The sequence below is a fragment of the Mustela erminea genome, chromosome 12 (genome assembly GCF_009829155.1).
Source record: "Mustela erminea isolate mMusErm1 chromosome 12, mMusErm1.Pri, whole genome shotgun sequence".
Lineage (NCBI taxonomy): Eukaryota > Metazoa > Chordata > Mammalia > Carnivora > Mustelidae > Mustela > Mustela erminea.
The window spans coordinates 86,330,698-86,352,206 of NC_045625.1; the positions used below are offsets into that span (position 1 = coordinate 86,330,698).

At 46.8% G+C, this 21,509-nt stretch overlaps 1 protein-coding gene across 3 annotated transcripts in view; it reads right to left on the minus strand.

The window, feature by feature from the left end:
- LOC116570691 (histone-arginine methyltransferase CARM1-like) overlaps positions 1-9,654 on the minus strand; it is a 261,533-nt gene extending 251,879 nt beyond the window's left edge. For 2 of the 3 annotated variants that reach the window (XM_032308150.1, XM_032308151.1), the window contains exon 1: positions 9,234-9,654. In XM_032308150.1, coding sequence (XP_032164041.1) covers positions 9,234-9,573 — 340 coding nt within the window. In that variant the 5' untranslated portion in view covers positions 9,574-9,654. Of the gene's footprint in view, positions 1-8,982 lie in introns of all 3 variants that reach the window. The other variant, XM_032308152.1, reaches the window with a different exon arrangement.
- Positions 9,655-21,509: the final 11,855 nt, after the last annotated feature.

Below are 21,509 nucleotides of genomic sequence, written 5' to 3' on the forward strand. Positions count from 1 at the left end.
CGTGTTCTGATTAAGAAGGATTTGCTCTAAGAGGGACAAAAAGAGAAACTTGGTTGGTTATTAGAAAAGTTACAGAAAACTTAGCTCACTGTAATTATGGCAGAAAAAGGCTGATGTGGATTCTAGGTCCATATTTTCCAAAGAAAAATTACACTCCCCTGGCCCCCATAAGCTACATTACTATACCCGCTAGAATCAGGCCCTACTGCACATCTCCACAGAAACACAGAAATGATTAGGACATGGCCCTGATCTCAAGAAGCTGAAAGGCAAGGCCCACAGCATTTGTGAACGGCTTTGCCACCAGATAATGTATTCCCAGTCCAACTGGAATGCAGGGAATCAAATGCTCTATGAAAAAAAGAGGTGGACAGAAAAATCATAACCATTCCTGTGAGTCAAGGGAGAATAATCACGTAAGGTGGTAAAGAAAGCACGTTCCAACTGCTCTCCAAGGAGACCGGAGAGAGAGCCCAAGTGGACAGTGGGGCTGAGCTCCGGGCAGCTCTTTCATGTACGAGCGGGTTGAACCGCACGTTTATTCCACGTCTCTGAGCCAGTCTCTTCTAATGCTATTATTATTCTGCAGATTAGAAAATTAATATTCATTGCCTATTGCTGACATGTTCTCTGCTCTTCTGATCTGATATTCCTAAAAATCTAAGGAAATAGCATTCACACCCTGAAGCATTTGTCATCTTGTAGAAATGGGATTTTTAAAAAAACTTCCTTCTCTGAGGGAGAAAAAATATGAAATCAGAAAAATGTCTTCCTGTAAGGAAAAAAAATAAGTTTCATCCAAAGGAAATTCACAAAGCAATGCTATAGACCTTCTGTTTTCCAAGCACAGGGAAGCACTCTGAGGGCTTGGATTCCAGCCCCAATGGCTGGGTGTGCATCTCAGGTCTATACCACAGGCTACTTCCGGAACCCACTCGTTTTCCAAGCGTTGCATCTCACGTTCACCTGCAATGCTTGCCTTGGGATCTGTGCCATCATTAGCTGCTCTTGGTTAGGCTAAGAACCAGGCACACGATTCAGACCCACTTTCCTATTCCCTGCTCTGACTGATGGATTTCCATTATCTTTGATTTTCTGATACTCAAGTTCCAAGGTGGAGCTGTTCATGCAAGCCTGTCCAGAATCTAACTCCACGTATTATAAAACATATATTCTAAACCTATGACTGTGTAAATGTCAAGGTTTAGGAAACATATTTTCGATCATGACTTCAAGTCATAAAACATGGCGGCTCCAGAACTCAGCGGTAACCAAACAGAGCACCACTTGTTTATCCCCTAAGATGCAAAAACACAGTGACGGCTCTGGCTTCCTTTCTCCTTCCCTCCCTTTCTTCTTTCCTTCTTTCCTTCCTTATCTCCTTCTTCCCCAATGTCATACTGACTTTTTTGTTTCACTGTATAAGACATCTCTGTAATTCCTAGTATCTGAAACAACGGCACCCTGTTTCCTTCGTGAGTGACTTGAACATGCTTCAGTGTCTGACGCAAACCACAAATTTACCTTCCATACATCTCTTCACAACAAAGAAGAAAAGCTAGCTGAGCCCTCCACACAAAGAAATGAAGCCATGCTGACTAAAAACTAAACATAAGTTACCACGACAGGATTTGTCTTAATCCTAAAGTGGGGCTTTGTCCATCTGGCTCCCCAAAGGACAACAAAGGCCCAGGAAGCCCGAAGCCCATTGGAGCTGATTTTTTGTTCCATCAAGAATAGAGCCCTGCTCAGATATTTTGAATACTTTCAGAGACCTGTTCTGGTTCTGCAGTTTAACCGCAAACCCCCTGAGAGATCCAGGGCAGGACTACACCTGATAACTAATTTAAAAAAAAATTATTCTCTCCTGGTGTTCAGCAACTCCTGTTAGAACCCCAAGTATCTTTTTCTCAAACAGGCCTGTCAGAAGTACAGCACGAAGACCCTGGTCCTTTCCAAATGGCTCTAGAATGTACGTTCTGTGAATGTGGTGACCTTTTTTGCTCACTCCTTACGGCCGGCAGACTCCAAGAAGGCGCTCAGTGATCTCTGCCTCCTGGTACTCAAGCCATGAGGTAATCCTCCCTCAGGTATGGACTGGCCTAGGGACTAAGCAACAGATTCTCAGACAAAGGTCAGGATGTCACTTCCATGATCAGGTTACATGTGACTGAGACTTTTGGCTTGCTATCAGTCCCCCACCCCCATCTCTTGCTGGGTTTGAGGACATGTTGCCAGGTTGGGCGGCCTGTATACAAGGAACTGGAGATGGCGTCCGGCAAATGGGCAGCGAGAAGCCAAGGCCCTCAGTGAAGAGCACTTCAAGAACCCAGTTCAGCCAAGAACCACACAAATGATCCCACCCTGGTCAAATTCTTCTGTGAAATCTCAGTCCCGGCCACTGATGGCAGGTTCTGAGAGACTATGAGCAGAGGACCCACAGAAACCATGCCCAGACTCCTGACTGCAGAAATGAGCAGGTAATCAGTGTGTATTGCTTTTAAGCCACTAAGTCTGTAGTTACCTGTTACTCGGCGATAGATAAGCAATCCGCTGCCATTTCCCCAGTGCCCAGAACAGTGTCCACCTCGTGGTGGGCAGGCAATAAGCACGGACTGCATGAATCAATAAGTGAAATGAATTCCTGTCCCTGACACAGGGACAGTTGCTGAAGAAAGTTAGCAGGCATCACAGTGCTGCGGTGTACAACACAACATGGTGAATAAACTCAATTTTCTACAACAAATATGCTAAAGAATGCAATTTTCTAAAATACACATATAGTAAGTAAATACAATTTCCCATAACAAACATGTTAAACAAGCTTTTCAGCGGTCGTAATAGCCTCAAAGTTGACTTATATTTCCCAGGAGATCACCCTAAGCTTTCTATAGTTAAAAACAAAATATGACTGGAGATCTTTTTGCCCTTCTTAGTAAAGCCACTGGCTGGGAACTCCATTTCATGATGACAAGAGTCAGAATATGCAGAGTTTGGACCGAGACAGTCCCTCCGCCTGACCTGGCTAGTGCTTACCATTCTTGATGCCTTTACGGGGCCTAACTGGAAAATACACTTCAACTTTCCTACTCACACTCTGAGAAGCATTTGGGTCAACCTCTTCCCTGTTTCTCAAAAGTTTCTCATTAAATATTCTTACAAATTTGTGGCCTGAGATTCCGACTTCAATCTTAACCAAAGTCAATCATAAAATTCTTTTATTTCTCATTACAAGTTGTGGTAATTGTCTGGAAAGCGAAGGGCTGAGAAATATGGCAGTGGACACAACGGGAACAGTGGGTACTCATCCTGAAGAGAAGCCCCTTCTCCAAACAGGACTCTCCAACTTTGAACTAAAGGATGAGTAGGAACCAAATATATGAAAGGCCAGATTGGAGATCTGGATTTGGAAAAGCATTTTAAGCAGAAAGAACAGCACATAAAAAGGCCCAGAGAAATGATTCCTCAGCAGAGAGGCTGACATTACAGACTCCACAAAAGACAACTATACACACAGTAAATCTACTAGAATCACAAAATATATTTTTCTCATAGAGTCTTTCAGGAAGTCCAGCATGGACAAAGAATCCTGAAGCTTTCCAAATGGTTCTAGAATGTAAGCCACATAAAAGTGGTAGCTTTGCTTTGCAGCTGCTTGCCAAATATCTTTACATTATTTCTAATTGCCAATTTACTTTGGAAAATCAATAGAAGTTTTTTTTTTTTTCACATTTTCCCATTTCACATTTTCCCATGAAGTCTCTGGGGAAGAAGTCCACAGTGGGAGGAAGTCATGTGGGAGGAAGCCAAGCCATGTGGGGAGGCCGTGGTAGGCTCCCCACTGAGGGTCCTAATCTTTGAGTCATCTTCATTTTCTTAGTCAGGGTTCTGCAAAGAAACAGTATCCGTGGCGGGGGCGGGGGGTGTCCATATATCTGGCAAACCTATAATCTGCAGGGTAGGCTAGCAGAGTGAGTACCCAGGGAAGAGCCAGTGTTACTGTTCAAGTCCAAAGGCCATCTGCTGACAGAATTCGTTCTCGCTTGGGGAAGATCAGTCTTTGTTCTGTTAAGGCTTTCAACTGAGTGGATAAGGCCCACCCACATTCGGTGTGGACAATCTGCTTCACCCAAAGTCACCATTTAAACATGAGTTTCATCCAAAAACACCCTCATAGAACCATCCAGATAATATGTGAACAAATGCATGGATACAGAGCCCACCCAAACTGACACAAGAAATCAACCACCATCCCAGCCCCGATTTTAGCCCCGGTAACTGAAGTCGCCTTGCGTCCCCCAGATGAGGCTGGCCACTAGCTGGGTCCCAGGGATTAGCCTCAGTCAACGCCACAAGGAGCAACAGAATCGCCCAGCCATCCCCTGCCTGGCTCCTTACCGAGAGAATCTGGAAGCATCATAAATAGTTGTGAGTCAGTGAGCCTACAGACGGCTTGTTATACTCTAAGAAGAACTGGGGCGCTACCTTGAATTCCCATTACTCCCCGTCTCCCTCAGTGGGCATCGGCTCCCCTGGCCGTCCCAAACACGCCAACTCTTTGCAGCCTCAGGGCCTTTCGAGCTGCCGTTCCTTCTGCCTGTTGTCTTCTTCCTCCGGCTCTCTGCTTAGCTGGCTCCTTCCATCTTTCCGGCCTCAGATCAAATACTACTTCCTCAGAGAGACCTTCCCCGATTACTCTCTAAATTGGACTCCCTCCCTCCCTTTCTTTGTCTCTGTTGGTTTTTTTTTTCTTCCATTGGGTTCATTTTCTTCAAATCATTTATCTCACTGTGAAACTGTCTTGCTATGTCATTGGCCAGCATCTTCCCCCAATTAAAATATTAGCTCCATACCGACGGGCTTTTATCTAGCTCATGTGCTGCTCACCCAGTGATTAGTGCAGAACATGTGTTCAATAAATATTTGTTGAACGAAAAGCAAATGAGTGCCTCTATCATTTGTAGGTGACTGACTTCAGGATTCTGATCATAGGCTTCAACTTACTGCGTCTGTTATCCCAGAATTTAATGAAGGGAGATTAATACACACACGTGATACAGAGGATGCCTTGCTCTGACTTTTCTTCTGCTCTCTTCTCCCCCTCTAATGAGATGAGCAACCACGAGGGAACAAAAAACCTAGCATCCTTTTAAAATACCTCAGAGAAAAAAAAATCTCTGCATTCTTATACTTGATTATTTGTGTGGCTTATTTATATATTTCCCTAACTCTTCCAGATTAATTAAAAGACAGCTCTAAACTTAGTAAGGGAAGAAATGTTCTCTGCCCTCTCCTGGAGATCCAGTCTACCATTAACCTTTGTGTGACACAGTCTCAGGTCTTAAATTCCTTTCTCCACCGCCACCGTCTCCCCCCGCCCCCGTCACGGCACTGACCTTGGAGGAAGGAGTGGAGAAGCAGCAGACCCATCTCCCACCTGCTCTCTGCTTTCTGTCCATCTTCCAGTTCTTTCCCACACTTGAGGTATGAAGATAGTATTTATCCCCCATCACCTGAACTCCAGACTTTATCCCGAGGCCCATCCTGCCTGCGGCCGCCCCTCCAAGCCCAGCAGGCAGCCACCCCCACCCTATATACCATCTTTACCAATTCTGGTTCTCTCTTTACCAATTCTGGTTCTCCCTTGTATTAACCATGTCTTTTATTTTTGTATCTGATGCTTTGACATTTGGGGTCCTGTTGACCCTGGGGAGACAGCCCCTCCTCGGTTAGCCAATTCCTAGAGATAGCAAACTCACTGCAAGCACACTTTTCAAACACAAGCCAACCAATCCAGAGCCCACACCTCCAAGACCCCCTTGACTGGGCTCTCACACTCCAGGCCACTATCCACCTGCCATAATCAACCTGGGGCCGGGTGCTGGACAACTTGGGACAGCCCTGGTTCTCCAGACCCCACTGAAATTATTCAAACCTGTCAACCTAAGCCTGCTGATGCTGCCTCCCCCATTCCTTCCCACAAAACCACAGTGAAGTCTCTTACCCACAATTTCCCTTACTCTATCTGTCTCCCAGCCTCTCCCAACAAGCCTAATGCTTCTTCATGTGTCCGCCACCATGGCGTGGTGTGCCCCCCCCGCCCCGCTGGGAACTATAAGCAGCTAACTTTCCAGTGACACTCAGCACCTGGTTTATTGACCTTAGTGTACCTCAAGTTTTCTATGAATATACTGTATTTTAAAACATCCCTCTACTACATCAAATCAGTTGTCTTAATCATTTGGGGGCAACTCAGATTCTGCACTCAGTGCTCAGTATTTAAAGTTTTATTTCTGCAACATTTAAAAATTCTTGATTTAAATCACTGATGCACTCAAGAAACTTTTATTGATGTCTTGTGTGTACTGAGTATTGTGGAAGACTCTGGAGATAAAAGGATGAATCAGGCAGGCTTGAGAGGACAGGGGCTCAAAAAAACATGTAAGGGGGAAAAGGAATGAATGACTGTCTTCTCAGAGATTCCTGGTGCGTTCCCTTTATAAAATCATTGTCAGTTTTGGAGGGCTTGAAATGAGAATAAACTGTTTCTCTTGCTCTGTTCCCTTTTTTACATGACAAGCTACTGAGATTAGGAATCTAAAAGATTGTTTTATTTCTCCCCGTTATCATCTACCAGGCTTAATTAAGCTTCCTTTGAAACATCTTCACAAAAATACCGCCCAGCTATTCCTCAGAACAGCCTGAGAAAACTGTTGTTTGGGGGACAGAATATGAGCCCTTAATATAGGCCAGGCATTACACAAGCATGATGTATGCATTATTTTATTTAATGGCATAACATGTGTACTGCCATCTTTATTTTACAGAGAAAGAAACCGAAGTCTTATAGAGGCTGAATAATTTGCCAAACTCAGCGCAGCCCATAAAAGGTAGCACCGGGACTTGAATCCCGCCGCAGTCACTCCAGATCCTACTTGTTTAGTAACTAATTCCATACGTGAGCTAAGAAACTGTACCATTTTCTAAAGATACCTTGCTTAGAACCATTCTTAAGGACTCTGGACCCATCCAAAAGACTTTATCCCAGGAGAAATCCTAACCATTCGAAATGTGGCTCCTATATTTGAACACACCCAAATCGTTCTTCTAAGAGTTCATGAGAATCTGTTTTTAAACTCGCTCGGCCTGCCCATCATACAGTGGTCTAGCTGGTCCCACAGTAAAATGAGCTACTAACACAACAACTCCAGAATAGCTTCTCTCCCAAAACTCTCCATAGAAGGCTTTAACAATTGCGTTTCAGGATTTAAGCTATTAAGAGAGTGAGCTCTCCTCTTTCTGGTTAGTGATTCTTTCCCAAGGAATTGTCAAAATTGCGTGACAATGACTGCCTGCCCTCGCTTTAATTTTCCCATTTCCATTACTCTGGTCTAACCCATCCCACAGAGGTTACCTCTAGACTCTAGTGACTGACTGCATTAAGGGAAAGCATATTCCTCTCTGTAAGATAATTACAACCACACAGGCCAGGCATCGGTAACTTGTGGGAGAGTCTATGACTTCAATCACCCTGAACCTCAGGGATTTCTTCTCAACACATTATCTGTGGGAAGGAAATTCACAGGACACCAAATAATGTGTCAAGCTCAAATCTGTGCCTGGCTACCCATTAAATCAGATGATCATCGTTGACAAACTGAACACTTTTCTGGCACCTTGAGTTTTAAAATTCCCAGGAGAAATACTAGAAGCCACTCCCCCCCCCCCCCCCCCCCCCCCCCCCGCCCCTTGCAACCGAAAGAGAAATCTAGGAGTTGCTGAGTAAGGCTTTTGATCCCTTGCCAAAACTCCAGCTAAGACACTAGGCAAACAATATTTAATATATCTTTTTTAAAGACCCAGACTTCCCCATCCCAGCCCAGAGGGAAGTGAGAAGACACATGCAAAGGCTTTCTATCATCCCACAGTAAGCAGGTATTGAGCATCTACTGTGTCTGTCTGTCCTAAGGCCTTGGAGACACAGCAGCGAACTTATATTCTCCTTCTCACAGAGGAGCAGGTCAGTAGTTGTGTTATTTGAAATTCCCACTGGAACCAACACAGAGTACTTTAAATAATTCTCAAAATCTTAAAAAGTTAGGGCCAGAAAAAGAAACTCCAGGAGTCTTTGGAGGCTTACAGCTGTCTGGGGCTCTGTTCCCTCCACATACTAGAACGGGGTATTTAATACAAGCTGCCAAGAGGAGCTGTTATCCCGTCTTATTTATATGTAAAGTCTGATGCTGCGGAATGCCCATTTTCTGCGGGCAGTTCTATAGGTTTCCTTGGATTCTCAAAAAAGTCTAGGATCCTATACAAATTAAAAGCAGTCCCTCAACATACCCACAGTTCCAGGAAGCCAGGGGTCACAGGTCATTGTAAAAGGTCTCTTTTTTGAACCAAAATGTAATGTCCGGTGGAGACCACATTGGCCACGACAGCCACTCCGACTGGTGAACAAGCCGCACGGCCCTTCCGGTGCATCAGAACTTGGCCCACAGAAAGCTGCAGGCGGGGCGGGAGGGTGGCCAGCGGCCGGGGAGGGAACAGGAGCCCAGCAGGCCTGGAAGTAAGGAGACGGGGCTCCCTGTCCTGCCCTGCTCCTGAGTAGGTGCCGGCGAGGACATCGCGCGTCTGTCTTCTGCAGACCTGGCTTCTGACACCTCTAAGTTCTAGCCAGGACAAGTTCTCAGGGCCCGGCTGCCCGCGGCTCCCAAGTTCTTGGAGCGCAAGACAGACGCGATTTGGGCCAGCGGGAGTGGGGGGAAGTAGCCCGGCATTTCCTCTCGGGGGCGAGGCTCGGGGTGCACACCTCCCGGGGCGACAGAGACGGCGCCACCCACACTTCCACGCGCCGAAAGCACACGCGCACCCCGCACACATCCTGGACACGCAGCCGCGCCCCCGCACACGCGCGCCGGGCGCGCGCACAGCACTCGCGCACCCCCGGACCCAACTTTCGAGCGGGACTCAGTACTTCACCGTCAATCACCGTCGCGTCCGCCTCCTCCCCCGCCGGGTGCACTTCCAGTCGCAGAGACTTCGGGGTCGGGGCCGAGAGCGGCCCGGCCCCGAAAAGCTGCTCCTCCGTCACGAAGCGCAGTTGCACGCGGAACTGCAGGCGCGCGGGGACCCGGGCCATGGTGCGAGCGCCTCCTCCGCGCTGCTCGGCGCCCCCAGAAACTGCCCGGGGGAAGGGGGAGGGACTTGGAAGCGCAAGTCACCTTCCTCACCTCCGCGCAAGTCCGAGCGTCCACCTCTGTCCGCCCAGGGCTCCCGCGGGCACCTGCAGCCCCGCGTCCCCGCACTGCCACCCCGTCCCCCCACGCCCCCCCATCCCCCGCAGGCGCCGCGCAGGTGCTGGGGGCCACCCCAGCGGGCCGCTGCTCCCACACGCAAGTTTGGGGAGCTCACGAGGCACCTGGAGGCACTGGGGGTTTGGAAGCAGAAGGGTGACACCTGCTGTTCACTGGGACTGCTCTGTGGGCGTGGGCGTTGGCTTGGAAATGGCCTTGGCCCAGGCTCTCTGCTGGGTGGGCTCTCGCCCAGTCCAGGTGGTTTTGGGGTGCTCATGGCCACGTGGGAGCGACCATGCCAAGCGCAGAGTGCTTCTTCACTGACAGGGTCCCCACAGCAGCAGCAGCAGCCAGGCGGTTGGGGAGCGCTGAGACCCTCCTGCAACAGTCAGGGCTCAAATGACCACATTCTTGCCCCATCACTTGGAACTGCAAACTTGCTTGCTGCTGGGCGGTGAACCATCTTCCTAGTCCTGGGTCAGGAGGGCCAGGGACTCTTGTCCCCAAGCAGATGCCTGACTCCAACAGCTACCCAACCTAGCCAGCTGGCTCCAGCGCCAAAGGACAGGGCCTCCGAACCCCAGGGAGCCACATCACATGTTAGTCTTGTGCAGAGCAAAGCTGGTCTCCAGCTGCAGGGGATTAAGAAAAGGAAGTAGTCTTTCTTTTGACCAGTGGCCCCTTTATGACTCAAGAGCCATAAAGGGAACTTTCCTTCACTTTCTGAACCAGCTTCTGTGCGTCCTTGGTCTCTGCCGCGCCAGGCAGAACGGAGTGCAGGAAGGAAGCAGGGACTGGACATCCACTGGGATTCCAGCAGGCTGACTGGGTAAGAATGAGCTTCCCCGGAGGCCATGGGGTCTGTAACTTCAGAGTTGCCCACCTGGACTGGTAAACCCAGACAGGCTTTATGCAAGGCCGGGTCTCAAGGGTCTCCCCTACCTCTACCGCACATCCCATTGTTGTCCTCCTTTTGATGTGGTCACTCTGGTTTCTCACCTTACTCCCTCCAGAGAAGTTTTCCTCCCTCCTTTGTCTCTTACCTCCATCACCCCAGTATCATGCTCTTCTTTATCTTGTTCTTACTTCCATCTGCCTCATGGCTTTGATTTGTGCCCCGGGAGCCTCCTGGAATCAGATGTCTTTTTTTTTTTTAAAGATTTTTATTTATTTATTTGACAGAGAGAGAGAGACCACAAGTAGGCAGAGATCAAGGGGGAAGCAGGCTCCCTGCTGAGCAGAGAGCCCGAAGCGGGGCTCGATCCCAGGACCCTGAGATCATGACCTGAGCCAAAGGCAGAGGCTTAACCCACTGAGCCACCCAGGTGCCCCGAATCAGATGTCCTTTAATGAGCTGGAGTTCTGGAAAGGGTTTCCAGTTTGAGGCCCACAGAATACCTGCACTCTGCCCTACCCCAGCCCTCACTATATCCTCCTGCCTGTCCTGCTTCCGGCCTCCTCGAAGTGCTCTCCTGCCTTCCCAAATCCTTTCCCTCGTCATCACTCCTTGATGGCACTAAGTACTTCCACACTACCGAAGACCCTCCAAAGCAGCTCTTGACCTCTTTACCCTTCTGTCAAAAAACCCTGTTACGCCTTCATATGTGTCACCCGGTAACTGGAAAGTAAATCTGGGAGGGCAGATGTCTGATTTATACTAAAAGTGACTGGTGGATAAAAATGACTCATAAAGCATCTCTAGGGGCACCAGCTGGCTTAGTTGGTAAAGCATGTGATTCTGATCTCCAGGCTGTGAGTCTGAGCCCTGCACTGGGTGTAGAGATTGCTTTAAAAAAAAAAAAAAAAAAAAAAAAGGCATCTCTAGAAGGGCAGCATCTTGACCTTAGTAGAACTCCCACCACACGCTCAAGAAATCGGGAGTTGTGCTATGTAAAACAAGCAAACAAACAAAAATCCAATGGTAGTCCTTCCTCCACATTAATGCAAGTGGAAGAAACTGAACTTCAGCTAACTTGAGCAAAAAAAAAAAAAAAACATCAAAATATTATGATGAAGTCTAAGCTTTGGTCATGACTAGATTTAGGAACTCGAGGTTACCACATGGTCTTGCCTCCATTTTACAGAAAGGTCCTTGTCATATGCTGGAAGGTACCACCAACTTACATTCCAACAAAGGCGACACTCCTCCTCTCCAAATGAGCTAGGGTCACTTGCAAAGGACTAGTTTCCTGTGATGGGTCTACCCAGCTGTGACTTGGACCAAGGAGACTGGTAGCGTTACCGAATCTGCATCATCTGAGTGAGGGACGAGCAGAGACCCACAGGAAGGAGGTAGTTAGGAGGACAGAGCAGGAACTAACCATGGTGTCGCACAGTGCTTCCCGCATGCCTGGCACTGCACTAAGCGTGTCGTGTACGCTATTCACTTACTCCTCCCCGCCACCCTGGGGAAGAGATACTGTTACTGCCCTCACTTTTACTGATCAGGAAACAGGCACAAAATAGTAACTAACTCGCCCAGTTACAGCTGAGAAGTAGCGGAAGTCCTTTACAACAGTTCGGACACAAGAGTAAATCTCCAATAGCACTTACTACCACTTTCCAAAGTTAGAAGCTACTAGACTAATTTCTTAGTATTCCCAATGGCTACAACTCAAGGCCCCAGAACAGTAAACACAGCAACACGCACACGTTCCCACGTTCTTCCCTCTTGTCCCCTCACCCTCTCAAAGCTGGGTGGGAATTCCCTGGGCTTCCTCTCCCACCAGTGTTCCGCCTTTGAGTAGCCCTATGCATACCTGAGCAGATTTACCCTGGCCCAAGCCCCGGCAGAAAGTTCCATGAATCAGTTTTTCCGACTTCTGTATTGCATGGAAGGCAGATTCACTCATACCCTCTATTTGAATCACCACTGCGCTCCACTTTCTGTCTTCAGTTTATCCAAAATTTCTTTTCAGGGCCACCAACCTTTTTTTTAAACCAGTTCAGGAGAGTTACTGAGAAGACAGAAGAGCTGCAGCCTGCAACAGAGCACTCTGAGATGAACTGGGCAAACTTCTCTGCTGAGTTCCCATCTCTGGTCGGCCACCTCCACATTGTGCTGGAGGAAGGAGGCCATGCTTTGCCGGCTGTTTGCAGAGACTGAATGCGAGCCAGAGGATCAAACTGGGGAAGCCAAAGCCATGATCCAGATTCTTCCTCTTGTGTATCCAAAGCCATGATCCAGATTCTTCTTCTTATGTATCCAACACCATGATCCAGATTCTTCCTCTTGTGTATCCTCTAGAAGGCATAAGTCCTCTCGGAAGGAAGAGGAGGACCCCTGGTACACAGTTTCCCTGAGACACCCCACCCCAACCCATCATTGCCACCTCCTGATTGACTCTATTGTCATACAGCATCAAAAGCACTTACGTTCTTCCTGAGTATAATCTTCCCAAAGTTTTCAGTCCCCAAGTAACATCTGGAAAGGGACCTCTAGTTAAGCTCATCTGCAGGGGCCTGTGACAGCAAGTTCAGCAACCAAAGGGTCTTCAATGGACAAGTGCTGAGTTGAGAGAGAGAACGGAAGTCCGGAACTGGGTGCAAACCTGGGATCAGAGGATCTCACCTAGCTGGGTGAGCACATGTCCCTTCACCTATATTCTGTCTTCCACAGGGAGCACCCCAACCTGTTCATGGGCTCTATTTCAACAGCTTAAAGTCTAGACTAGGTTCTTCAACCCCTGGGGAGCCCTTCCTTGTACCTATTAGCAGATCCCACTTCCTGGTCCAGACATTGCTTCAGAGAAACCCAGGCAGGAGTGCTCCCTGCCCCCTTCCCCTGATCTCAAAATATATTATCCTCAGCAATATGGCAGCCACACGGCTTGTTATGGTGCCTCACCAAGAAAAAAAAAAATCTGCGCCTCAGCTGAACAATTTAGAAATAAATTTCTACATGTCACAAAGCTTCTGATGTCACTCATAAGTAATTAAAACAGAATATAATAACCCGCATATGATCTAACCCATTAAATACTTGGGAATCAAAACTCTTATTTGAGTTTCCCATATTTGTGATTTCACCTATTCACCAAAATGTAGCCCTCAAATCAATATTATCAATGTCTTCATGATTATTTGCAGACATACACTGGGTGCTGAAACTTTGAGTCACCTGATGAACACATTCCCAGCTGAGGCTGAGCAAGTGACATTCTGTCCTCTTGTTTCAGCTCTTTCCCTGCAAACAAGCGGTCTTTCTGCAGTCTACTTAGTATCCTGTCTTTCACATTTCATATGCAATTTGTTGGGGATTTTGCTATTTAAAATAGTCCCCTAGCACAGTGCCGTCTACCGCTCCTAAACACAAAATGGCTGTGAGGTATCTTACCGAGAAAATACATGATTTAGATAATCTTTGCTTAGGCATGAGTTATGGTGCTGTCAGCTGTGAACTTAAAATTAATGAGTAAATAATATATATTAAATAATGTGTCTTGAAATAGATAAACACCTAACACAAGGTTATATACTGACTGACAAAAGTGTAGCCATGGGCTTGTAGGAATGTAACACTGTATTTCCCCTAGGAGCGATGGTTCAGTATTTGCTAATTCAGTGTTAGCAGCAGCTTTCTAGAACATATCTTGAATGACAGGAATTGACTATTTTTTACCACGGTAATTCATTTTTGGTGGTGCTTGGCGAAGAGACCTCTGTAACTCTCAGACAATGCAAGATACCACTTCAAAGCTTAGGCCTAGCCTCTGCGTGCATGGCTTGGTGAAGGGCACACCTGCTCTTCCTGCAGGTGCAAAATGAAGTGGTCTGAGAGAGGGGACGGAGTGGGGGAGCATCCCAGGCATCGTTACTAGCCTTAAGTTACTGAAGGTACTCAATGTCCTGCATAATACAGGAAGGACTAACTTCATTATGAAAGATGGGGGGCATTATGGGGAAAAACAAGAAGATGTTTATCTTCTCCCTTGGAAAACAAACTCTATGGAGAAAGAGAGAAAGAGGAAGCGAGCAAGAGAATGATCCAACAATCACTCTCTACACCGGTGGGCTTCAAGCCATGGTATGTGAAGACCCAACATGGAGGATTCTAAGGGAATAAATTTCCAGATCTACTGCCACAAGTATTTTTCCTAAAATTGATCTTCCTGAGAAGTATGCACAATGGAGATGCTCACTGTATTAAGGAAAGCCATCTTTCCCTTATCCTAATTTTACTAAGGCTAATGCCATGGAGTAAAAACACGCATGGAAAGCATTAAATAAAGAGACAATTTAAAATACTGCTCTAGGTATACAGAAAGTAAATGACTACAATCTGTTTAAAAGTCGGGTAATATCCAATTTTTTATTTTCAAAGAAACCGTGGGAGGCCTAATTGAGCTGTCAACTGAGAGATTATTAAACATAATTTTATGTGATAGATTACTCTCTGACCCTTGGCAACTCCCAGCAGTCACGAAGGCCATGAAATAAGAGCCCCAATGCTTAACCTTCCCTAGCTTCATGGCACAGCAATGCCTCTGCTGACCCCGTGGGGAGGACGTAGCACCTTCTCCAGAAGACCCAGTCCAGGGGCACCCGCCTGGCTCAGTCAGTAGTGCATGCAACTCTTGATCTCTGGGTCGTGAGTTCAAGCCCCACACTGGGCGTGGAGATTACTTAAAATAGGCACAAACACCTTGTCCAGGTTTACTGGGAGGGAGTGGCGAGAATTGAAAGGGAGCCCCATAGGGCTGGGAATGCAAAGGGGCAATCATGCCGAGAAGGGTGCTAAGAAGCCTGGGAGGAAGAAGATCTGGGGCCAGCCCCAGGTGCTTTCCTTATTACCTGAACAACCCAGGCAAATTACTCCGGTGCCCTGAATTTACAGTAGCTTTTACAATAAGCCACCAGGACCCTATGGGGTCCTTGTGGAGATGAAACGACGCTGCAGAACAAGAACTGACTCGGGGCTGTCATCAGTATCATCACTCCCGGCAGGAAACAGGACAAAGTAAAAGTAAAAAAGACTGACGCTGAAATAAACCATATCCCCTCACCTGAAGGCTACCACTGGAATTATTTTACAAGAGTTATCTCATTTTTTTTTTCCTATTGGCCAGCTAATCTTGGTGTTAAGTCAGCTTTTGTTATTATAAGAGAAACAAAAAACAAAAAACAAAAAGCCGTGTGGCTATCCACAGGTGTGAGAGATGTAAGTAGGACGGACTCCATACTTCTCTGGTAAGAGAGGGAAAAAAAAAAAAAAAAGCCTGGTTAGTTACAAGACACGTGAGCTGCAGCTCTACTTATTTTTGTTTCTGTCTTTCTGTCACTTGTTCATGGCTGTGACTTACATCCCGCTCATGCCCAGAGGCGCACCGGCATGTTTTGTAAACTAGCAAATAAACAGCTATGCTCCAGATCCGTTTGTATGGAGGCGAAAGCAAACATTAAAAAAAAGCAGAACCGATTAGGGAAAACAAGCTGGACTGAGAAGAGGATTGCAGGGTGGGAGGGGCGTTTTGAAGAACTAACCTAATTATAGTGACCTGCCAATCTGCATTTAGAGCCAGGGTCAGACCTCCTGCAACAGTCACTAGCAAAGAAACTACGTTGCTGATCGTCAGCCTGGAGCTCTCCCCAGAGGGGTGATGTGTTTGGATGAGATGATGCATGATCTCTCAGGAGGTACATTTCTTGATCTTCAGCCAGTAATTACAAGGCAGACACAGAAAGCTTACTGACCCACCTCTTTTTTTTTTTTTTAATTTTTATTTATTTATTTGACAGAGAGAGAGATCACAAGTAGGCAGAGATCGAGGGGGAAGCAGGCTTCCTGCTGAGGAGAAAGCCCGATGCAGGGCTCCTGAGATCATGACCTGAGACAAAGGCGGAGGCTTAACCCACTGAGCCACCCAGGCACCCCCACCTCTTATTCTTTTAGCAACTCACCAGAAGCCAGATTACACTTGATTATCTGATTTATTAGATAGTTATAGAAAGACTAAAAGGGATAATACCAAAAAAATGTACAAGTATGTATTTCACGAACACACCCCATATTCTTTTCAATTCTTCCATACATAGAAGAAAGTTGCTTCACCAGTTCACACATATGCGTCCATCCAGTTGTCACGTCATCTGCATGTTTAGAAGAACAGCTGATATTTATTCAGTGGTCTACACGCCTTGTCATTTGTACATATCACATGGTTGCAGATGTACCTTTAGGCCAGGATTAGTGCTAGTCACATTCTGAAGGGCAATGCTGGTCACACTCCGTCACGCACAGTAATTCTAGTTCTCCCAAGATCTTGGGCGCTGCCGCTCTGCTGCTGGGGGACCTCCCTTACTGCAACTCGGTTCCAGCCTTGGGAGGAGCTGCAGCCAAAGTTGAGCCGCAGGGTAAAACGTGCAGCAGCTAATCCAGGAAGCTGATGAAGTACGGAGAGATAATGCAGGGTAACGGCAGCCTTCAGTTACAAGTGAGTGACATCTGCCGCTCATTGGTTTTGCAACAGATATTCTGAACTATTTCCACGTCCATTCAAAGCTGTAAATGGCTTGGTTGTCTTTTCAGGGACATGTTGACACAAAATTTCCACGAGGGGCAAATGAAGGAGAGTGCGATTATCTTAAAGAGCCCTAACTCCTTGCTTGTCAACCAATCAGTACTTCCCTTTCATCCCTCTGTAATTCCTGCGTGAGCCTGGGAAGTACAGGACAAGGAGCACTTGAACCTCCTGCAGTGCCCTGAAGTCCTCATCCGCAAAGCGAGGATGGTAACTCCAGAACCAAACACTCCGCGCAAAGACTGAACGAGTCCTGCATAGGAAAGCAACGACACTGCCCAGGGAAATCGCCTTGCGCTGCACAGGCTCTGAGGGCACCTCGCTCACTTGTCTCGAAGCACTCATCTCAGATTACACCTGTGTAAGTAGGGGGTGTGCAGGTGTGTGATGACTTCATGGACATCTCTCTCCCCTGCGCCGCTGTCAGCCCCACCAGCGTGGATTTCGCTCACCGTTGAATCCACAATGCTTCATGCAGCTCCTGATTCTTAGCGGCCACCCAGACAATATCGACTGAATGAAAGCCAGTAGGCGGCCCATCGTAAAAGCTCGGTGAACGTCAATTTAAAAACGAATACATACAAGATATTCGGTGCCATCAAAATGAGAAATGTAGAGGAGGAAGGCATTCCTAATCATTAAGAGTCTGAATCTGACGCGGGAGCTGGCTGCAAAGCTAACACAGCGTTTGCCAGGGGCTCTGGGCTTCCTCGCTGCAGCCGAAGCAAACACTGACGAGGCTCGTGTTTAAGAGCTGGGCCATTACGTGCTAGGAAAAACTGGCTGAGCCACTGGTCTCTTGGGTCCCCCTTGTTTGTTTAAGAATCTACTTTGTCTCTGATTCTTTCAAATGAATCGCCTGTTCCTTCTGAGTTCTCCTTCTTAATGGAAAATTTAAATCAGCGATAAGCAAAGAATCTTCGAAATTTACAAGCACAGTGCAGATTTGCAGCTCAGTAGCTCCTAGAGGTCTGCCAAATTTGTCAAATTTATAATGATGGTCTGGGGGAAAAAATTGTTCAATTAGATTGCCGAGAACACTGACACACACAGAGCACATAAATTTTTACCTTTCAAGGATCAAAATTAATTTTTGGTATGAGGACATTATTAGGATGACAGTTTTACTGTACAAGTTAAAAATAGGAGTTGCATAATAGGACAGAGACACTCTATCACTGAGCTCCTCGTCAAGGCACACTGCAGTGTGTGTGTTCCGGGGACAAAGAGAAATAAACAGCTGAGCTCCTGAGGCAGAAGTGGCATGAGAAGACAACATATTCCAACTAATTGCAGACAATAAAAATAAATCTTAAAGCAATTTTTATATACACATAAATGCAAAGCAGGCCATTTTAGACAGTTTTCCCAAGCTTTGTCATCAGATCTAAACCTGCAACGCTTCTGCCGTTTGTCTAATACAGCGTTTGACTGGAAAGCTTTCAAAATAACTTCACCTTTCTTCTGGAGTTTGGTGTTAAGGGTCTACTCTCCTTCTTCCACACTAATTATTATCCTTGAGAAGTTCTGTCACTATTAAGAAGAGGCTGAAGAAAATAGCGTTCTGGTTATTTATGTATAGTTTCCAGTTTATTATGGTGCAGAGACAGGGCTCTAAGTCAGCCAATGTGTCCTTCCAAAGCGGTCTCACACCTCTTCACCTTTCTCTGCCCCAAGGTCTTCACCTTACCAGAAGGGGCTAATAATAAAGTTAACTTCACAGAGTAATGGCCTGGATTATCTTCTTAACTCTTTTTTTTTTTTTTAAGTGTATTTATTTGAGACATCGAGAAAGAGGGAGAGGGAGCGCACAAGCAGGAGGAGGGGCCCAGGGAGAAGCAGACTTCCTGCTGAACAGGGAGCCCAAGGCAGGCTCGGTCCCAGGACTCGAGGACCATGACCTCAGCCAAAGGCAGACACTTAACCAACTGAGTCACCCAGACACCCATCTTCTCAATTCTTATTTACATGCGTGGATTTGAAATTCATTTCTATTCCCCAAAGAGCAACAGTTCATAGTATAACCATCAGGTCTGGCAACAGGAATAATGTATGTAAAAATGCTTAGTAATTCTAAGACCTACACAAAGAATTTTATTAATGTTATTTTATATACCTTCCCAAGAAAGGAAGGAACACGGATGCTGGCCATTGGTAAAAACAGCCCCAAATGGTCACTTGTGAGCCCAGCCGCCCACGGGTTTGCTGAGCCCACGCCTCCTTAGGTCTTTCAAAGTGGGCAACACTCAGTACTTTGCATCGACCTTCAGTGGTACCTGCCAATTATCTTCCCCAGGGAGCAGCTAAGAAGGGCTGTACTCTAGAAGAGCTGCAATCTTGCTCTGTAAAAATAGAAAGCCACTTTAACTTGTGTAGGCTTAACGCAAGTGGGGACAGAGAACTAACTCAACCTTAGTACACTCGGAGAGTTTTCCTCCTTCGTATCTTAAAACAATCTGTTTTTTCTTCAAGTGTCTCTGAAAATCAGTAACAAAATCAGGAACAAATTGGTCAAAGAGGACATTTAATTGGTAAACAAAAAGAAAGTATTATTTTCCCAGTTTTTTATGCATATTACAACAACTGAGAGGAATAATCAGCCTTGAGGATAATTAGATTTCTCAATTTTCAATCATCGTTTAGTTCACAAGCTATAAACTACCAATTCACCAAAAACAAAGGAAATACAAATGTTTTTCACAAATAAGATCAGATATTCAAGCTCAAGTTGGAATGTGTGAAATAAAAATCTAAAGAAAATCTTTCTTTTGTAGAATCACAAAAGATTTCAAAATCGTATTGGTGAAACATTCTGCTCATTGATGACTGTTATGTACATTGATAAATATCGCTGGAGGACAGCATCTGCCAAATTTCAAAATATCTGTCTCATTACTCAGCAATTCCACTTTCTTTGGTTAAGATCTGTTTATTTTAGAGAGAGAAAGAGAGCAAGCATGCATGAGCAGGAGGAGGGACAGAGGGACAGAAATCCTTAGGCAGTCTTCTCGTGGAGCACAAAGCCCCCAGGGACTTGGGGCTCTGGCCTCCATCCTGGGACCCTGAGATCATGACCTGAGCCAAAACCAAGTCTGATGCTTAACCGGCTGAGCCACCCAGGCATCCCTCAACAATTCCACTTGTAAAATGGACTACAGGGTCAAAGCTTATAAGGAGGCCAGGTTTTAAGGTCAAAGCCTAAGCAAAATTTATAAATTTATTCTGAAATCCCTTCAATCCACCTCAAAGGACAACCTACCCTATAGACTTATAGTAGTCTACACGTAAGAAATACGTAAATATCTAGAGACACAAATGTACAATGCAATCGACAGCATGTCCAGAAACACAGCACGATGAGACCATCACTCAGCATCTGAATTAAAATGACAATGCTGAATTTATTGACTAGAGTAAAATTAAAGGAAGTTTTGCTCAGGCTCATTGTCTTTGCATAGGGCAGACTGCTGTCATTTTGCTGTGTGTTGTGGAAAGTGTGGGGTTCAGGGGTTGGCAGCTTTTCAGGGGTGTCATAGCCCCGAGTGCGGGCACCATGACTCAGTGAGACTGCTGATTGGCTGGGTACTGAGGTGAGTCTTGGCCCTGATTGGCCCTGATTGGCCCTGATTGGCTGGCTTCCAGAAGGTGGGGATGGCAGTGACTGGTTGACTTGGACAAACCGGTCACGAAGTTGTTCCATTGGTTTAAAATGTTTTCTGACGGCTCCTGCTTATCAGGGCCGCGGAACAATCCCCTTTTCCAAAATTCGCCGAAGTATTTCCATTCCTACTAGTTGAGCTCGTGCAGATGCCTTCTGCTGCAACTCCATTTCACAGTCCCGCAAGCGCAGGTGTGCAGACAGGGACATTCCCTACAAACAACCTGAATGAGGTGAGTAAATAATTTGGTGATTCTTACTGTGGCCTGCAACATCACTGTTTCTTTAAGGAAGGAAACAAGACGTACTTGGGTCCAACGCTCTCCATGATGTCGTGGTGAGTGAAAAACGCAAAGCTCATAACAGGTTCTTAGTGTTTCTAACAGAACTGTCTGGAATGACAAGAAAGAAACCGATACAAAGTATTTACAGTAAAGAGAATCTGGGAGCCTTGGGATGGGAAGAGTGGAGGCCCTTTCTTCAACAAGGCAGGATTCACAAACCAGGATCTTGGACTCCGCGCGCCATTCTCCTTGCACACTTCCCTGCCAGGCGCCTCTCTTCCACGGAGTGTTCTGACAGCACAGCCCACGGCACGTCTTCGGAGCCCATCACAGAACACCGTCAGCCAAACCCCCCTCCTCTGGACTCATTCCTGTTTGCTTGCTTGAGCATCTTCTCAGGGTCTGGCAAACCAGGGAACAGCCCCATCTTAGAGCTCATCCTGAGCCCGACTGTCCTGCGGGGAGAAGTCTACACCGCACGCCTTCCCTGCCCACCTGCTGCTGCTCCTGGGGGGGTTGCGGGGTCTTACCCGCTCACCCTGTGGGATGCTCCTGGTGGTCTCTCCACCTTCCCTATTTAGTCAGTGCGGGGCTGACATCTCCACACGTGTCTTTCAGCCGCCTGCTAAGTCGGTGCCTCCGGGGCCCCCGAAGGACTCCCAGCAGTCTCCCCTCAGACCCCCCCAGCCTCCTGCACGCATCCCCGAGGCTCAGTACGAAACCCAGCCAGGTGGCTACGGCCCCCAGAGAA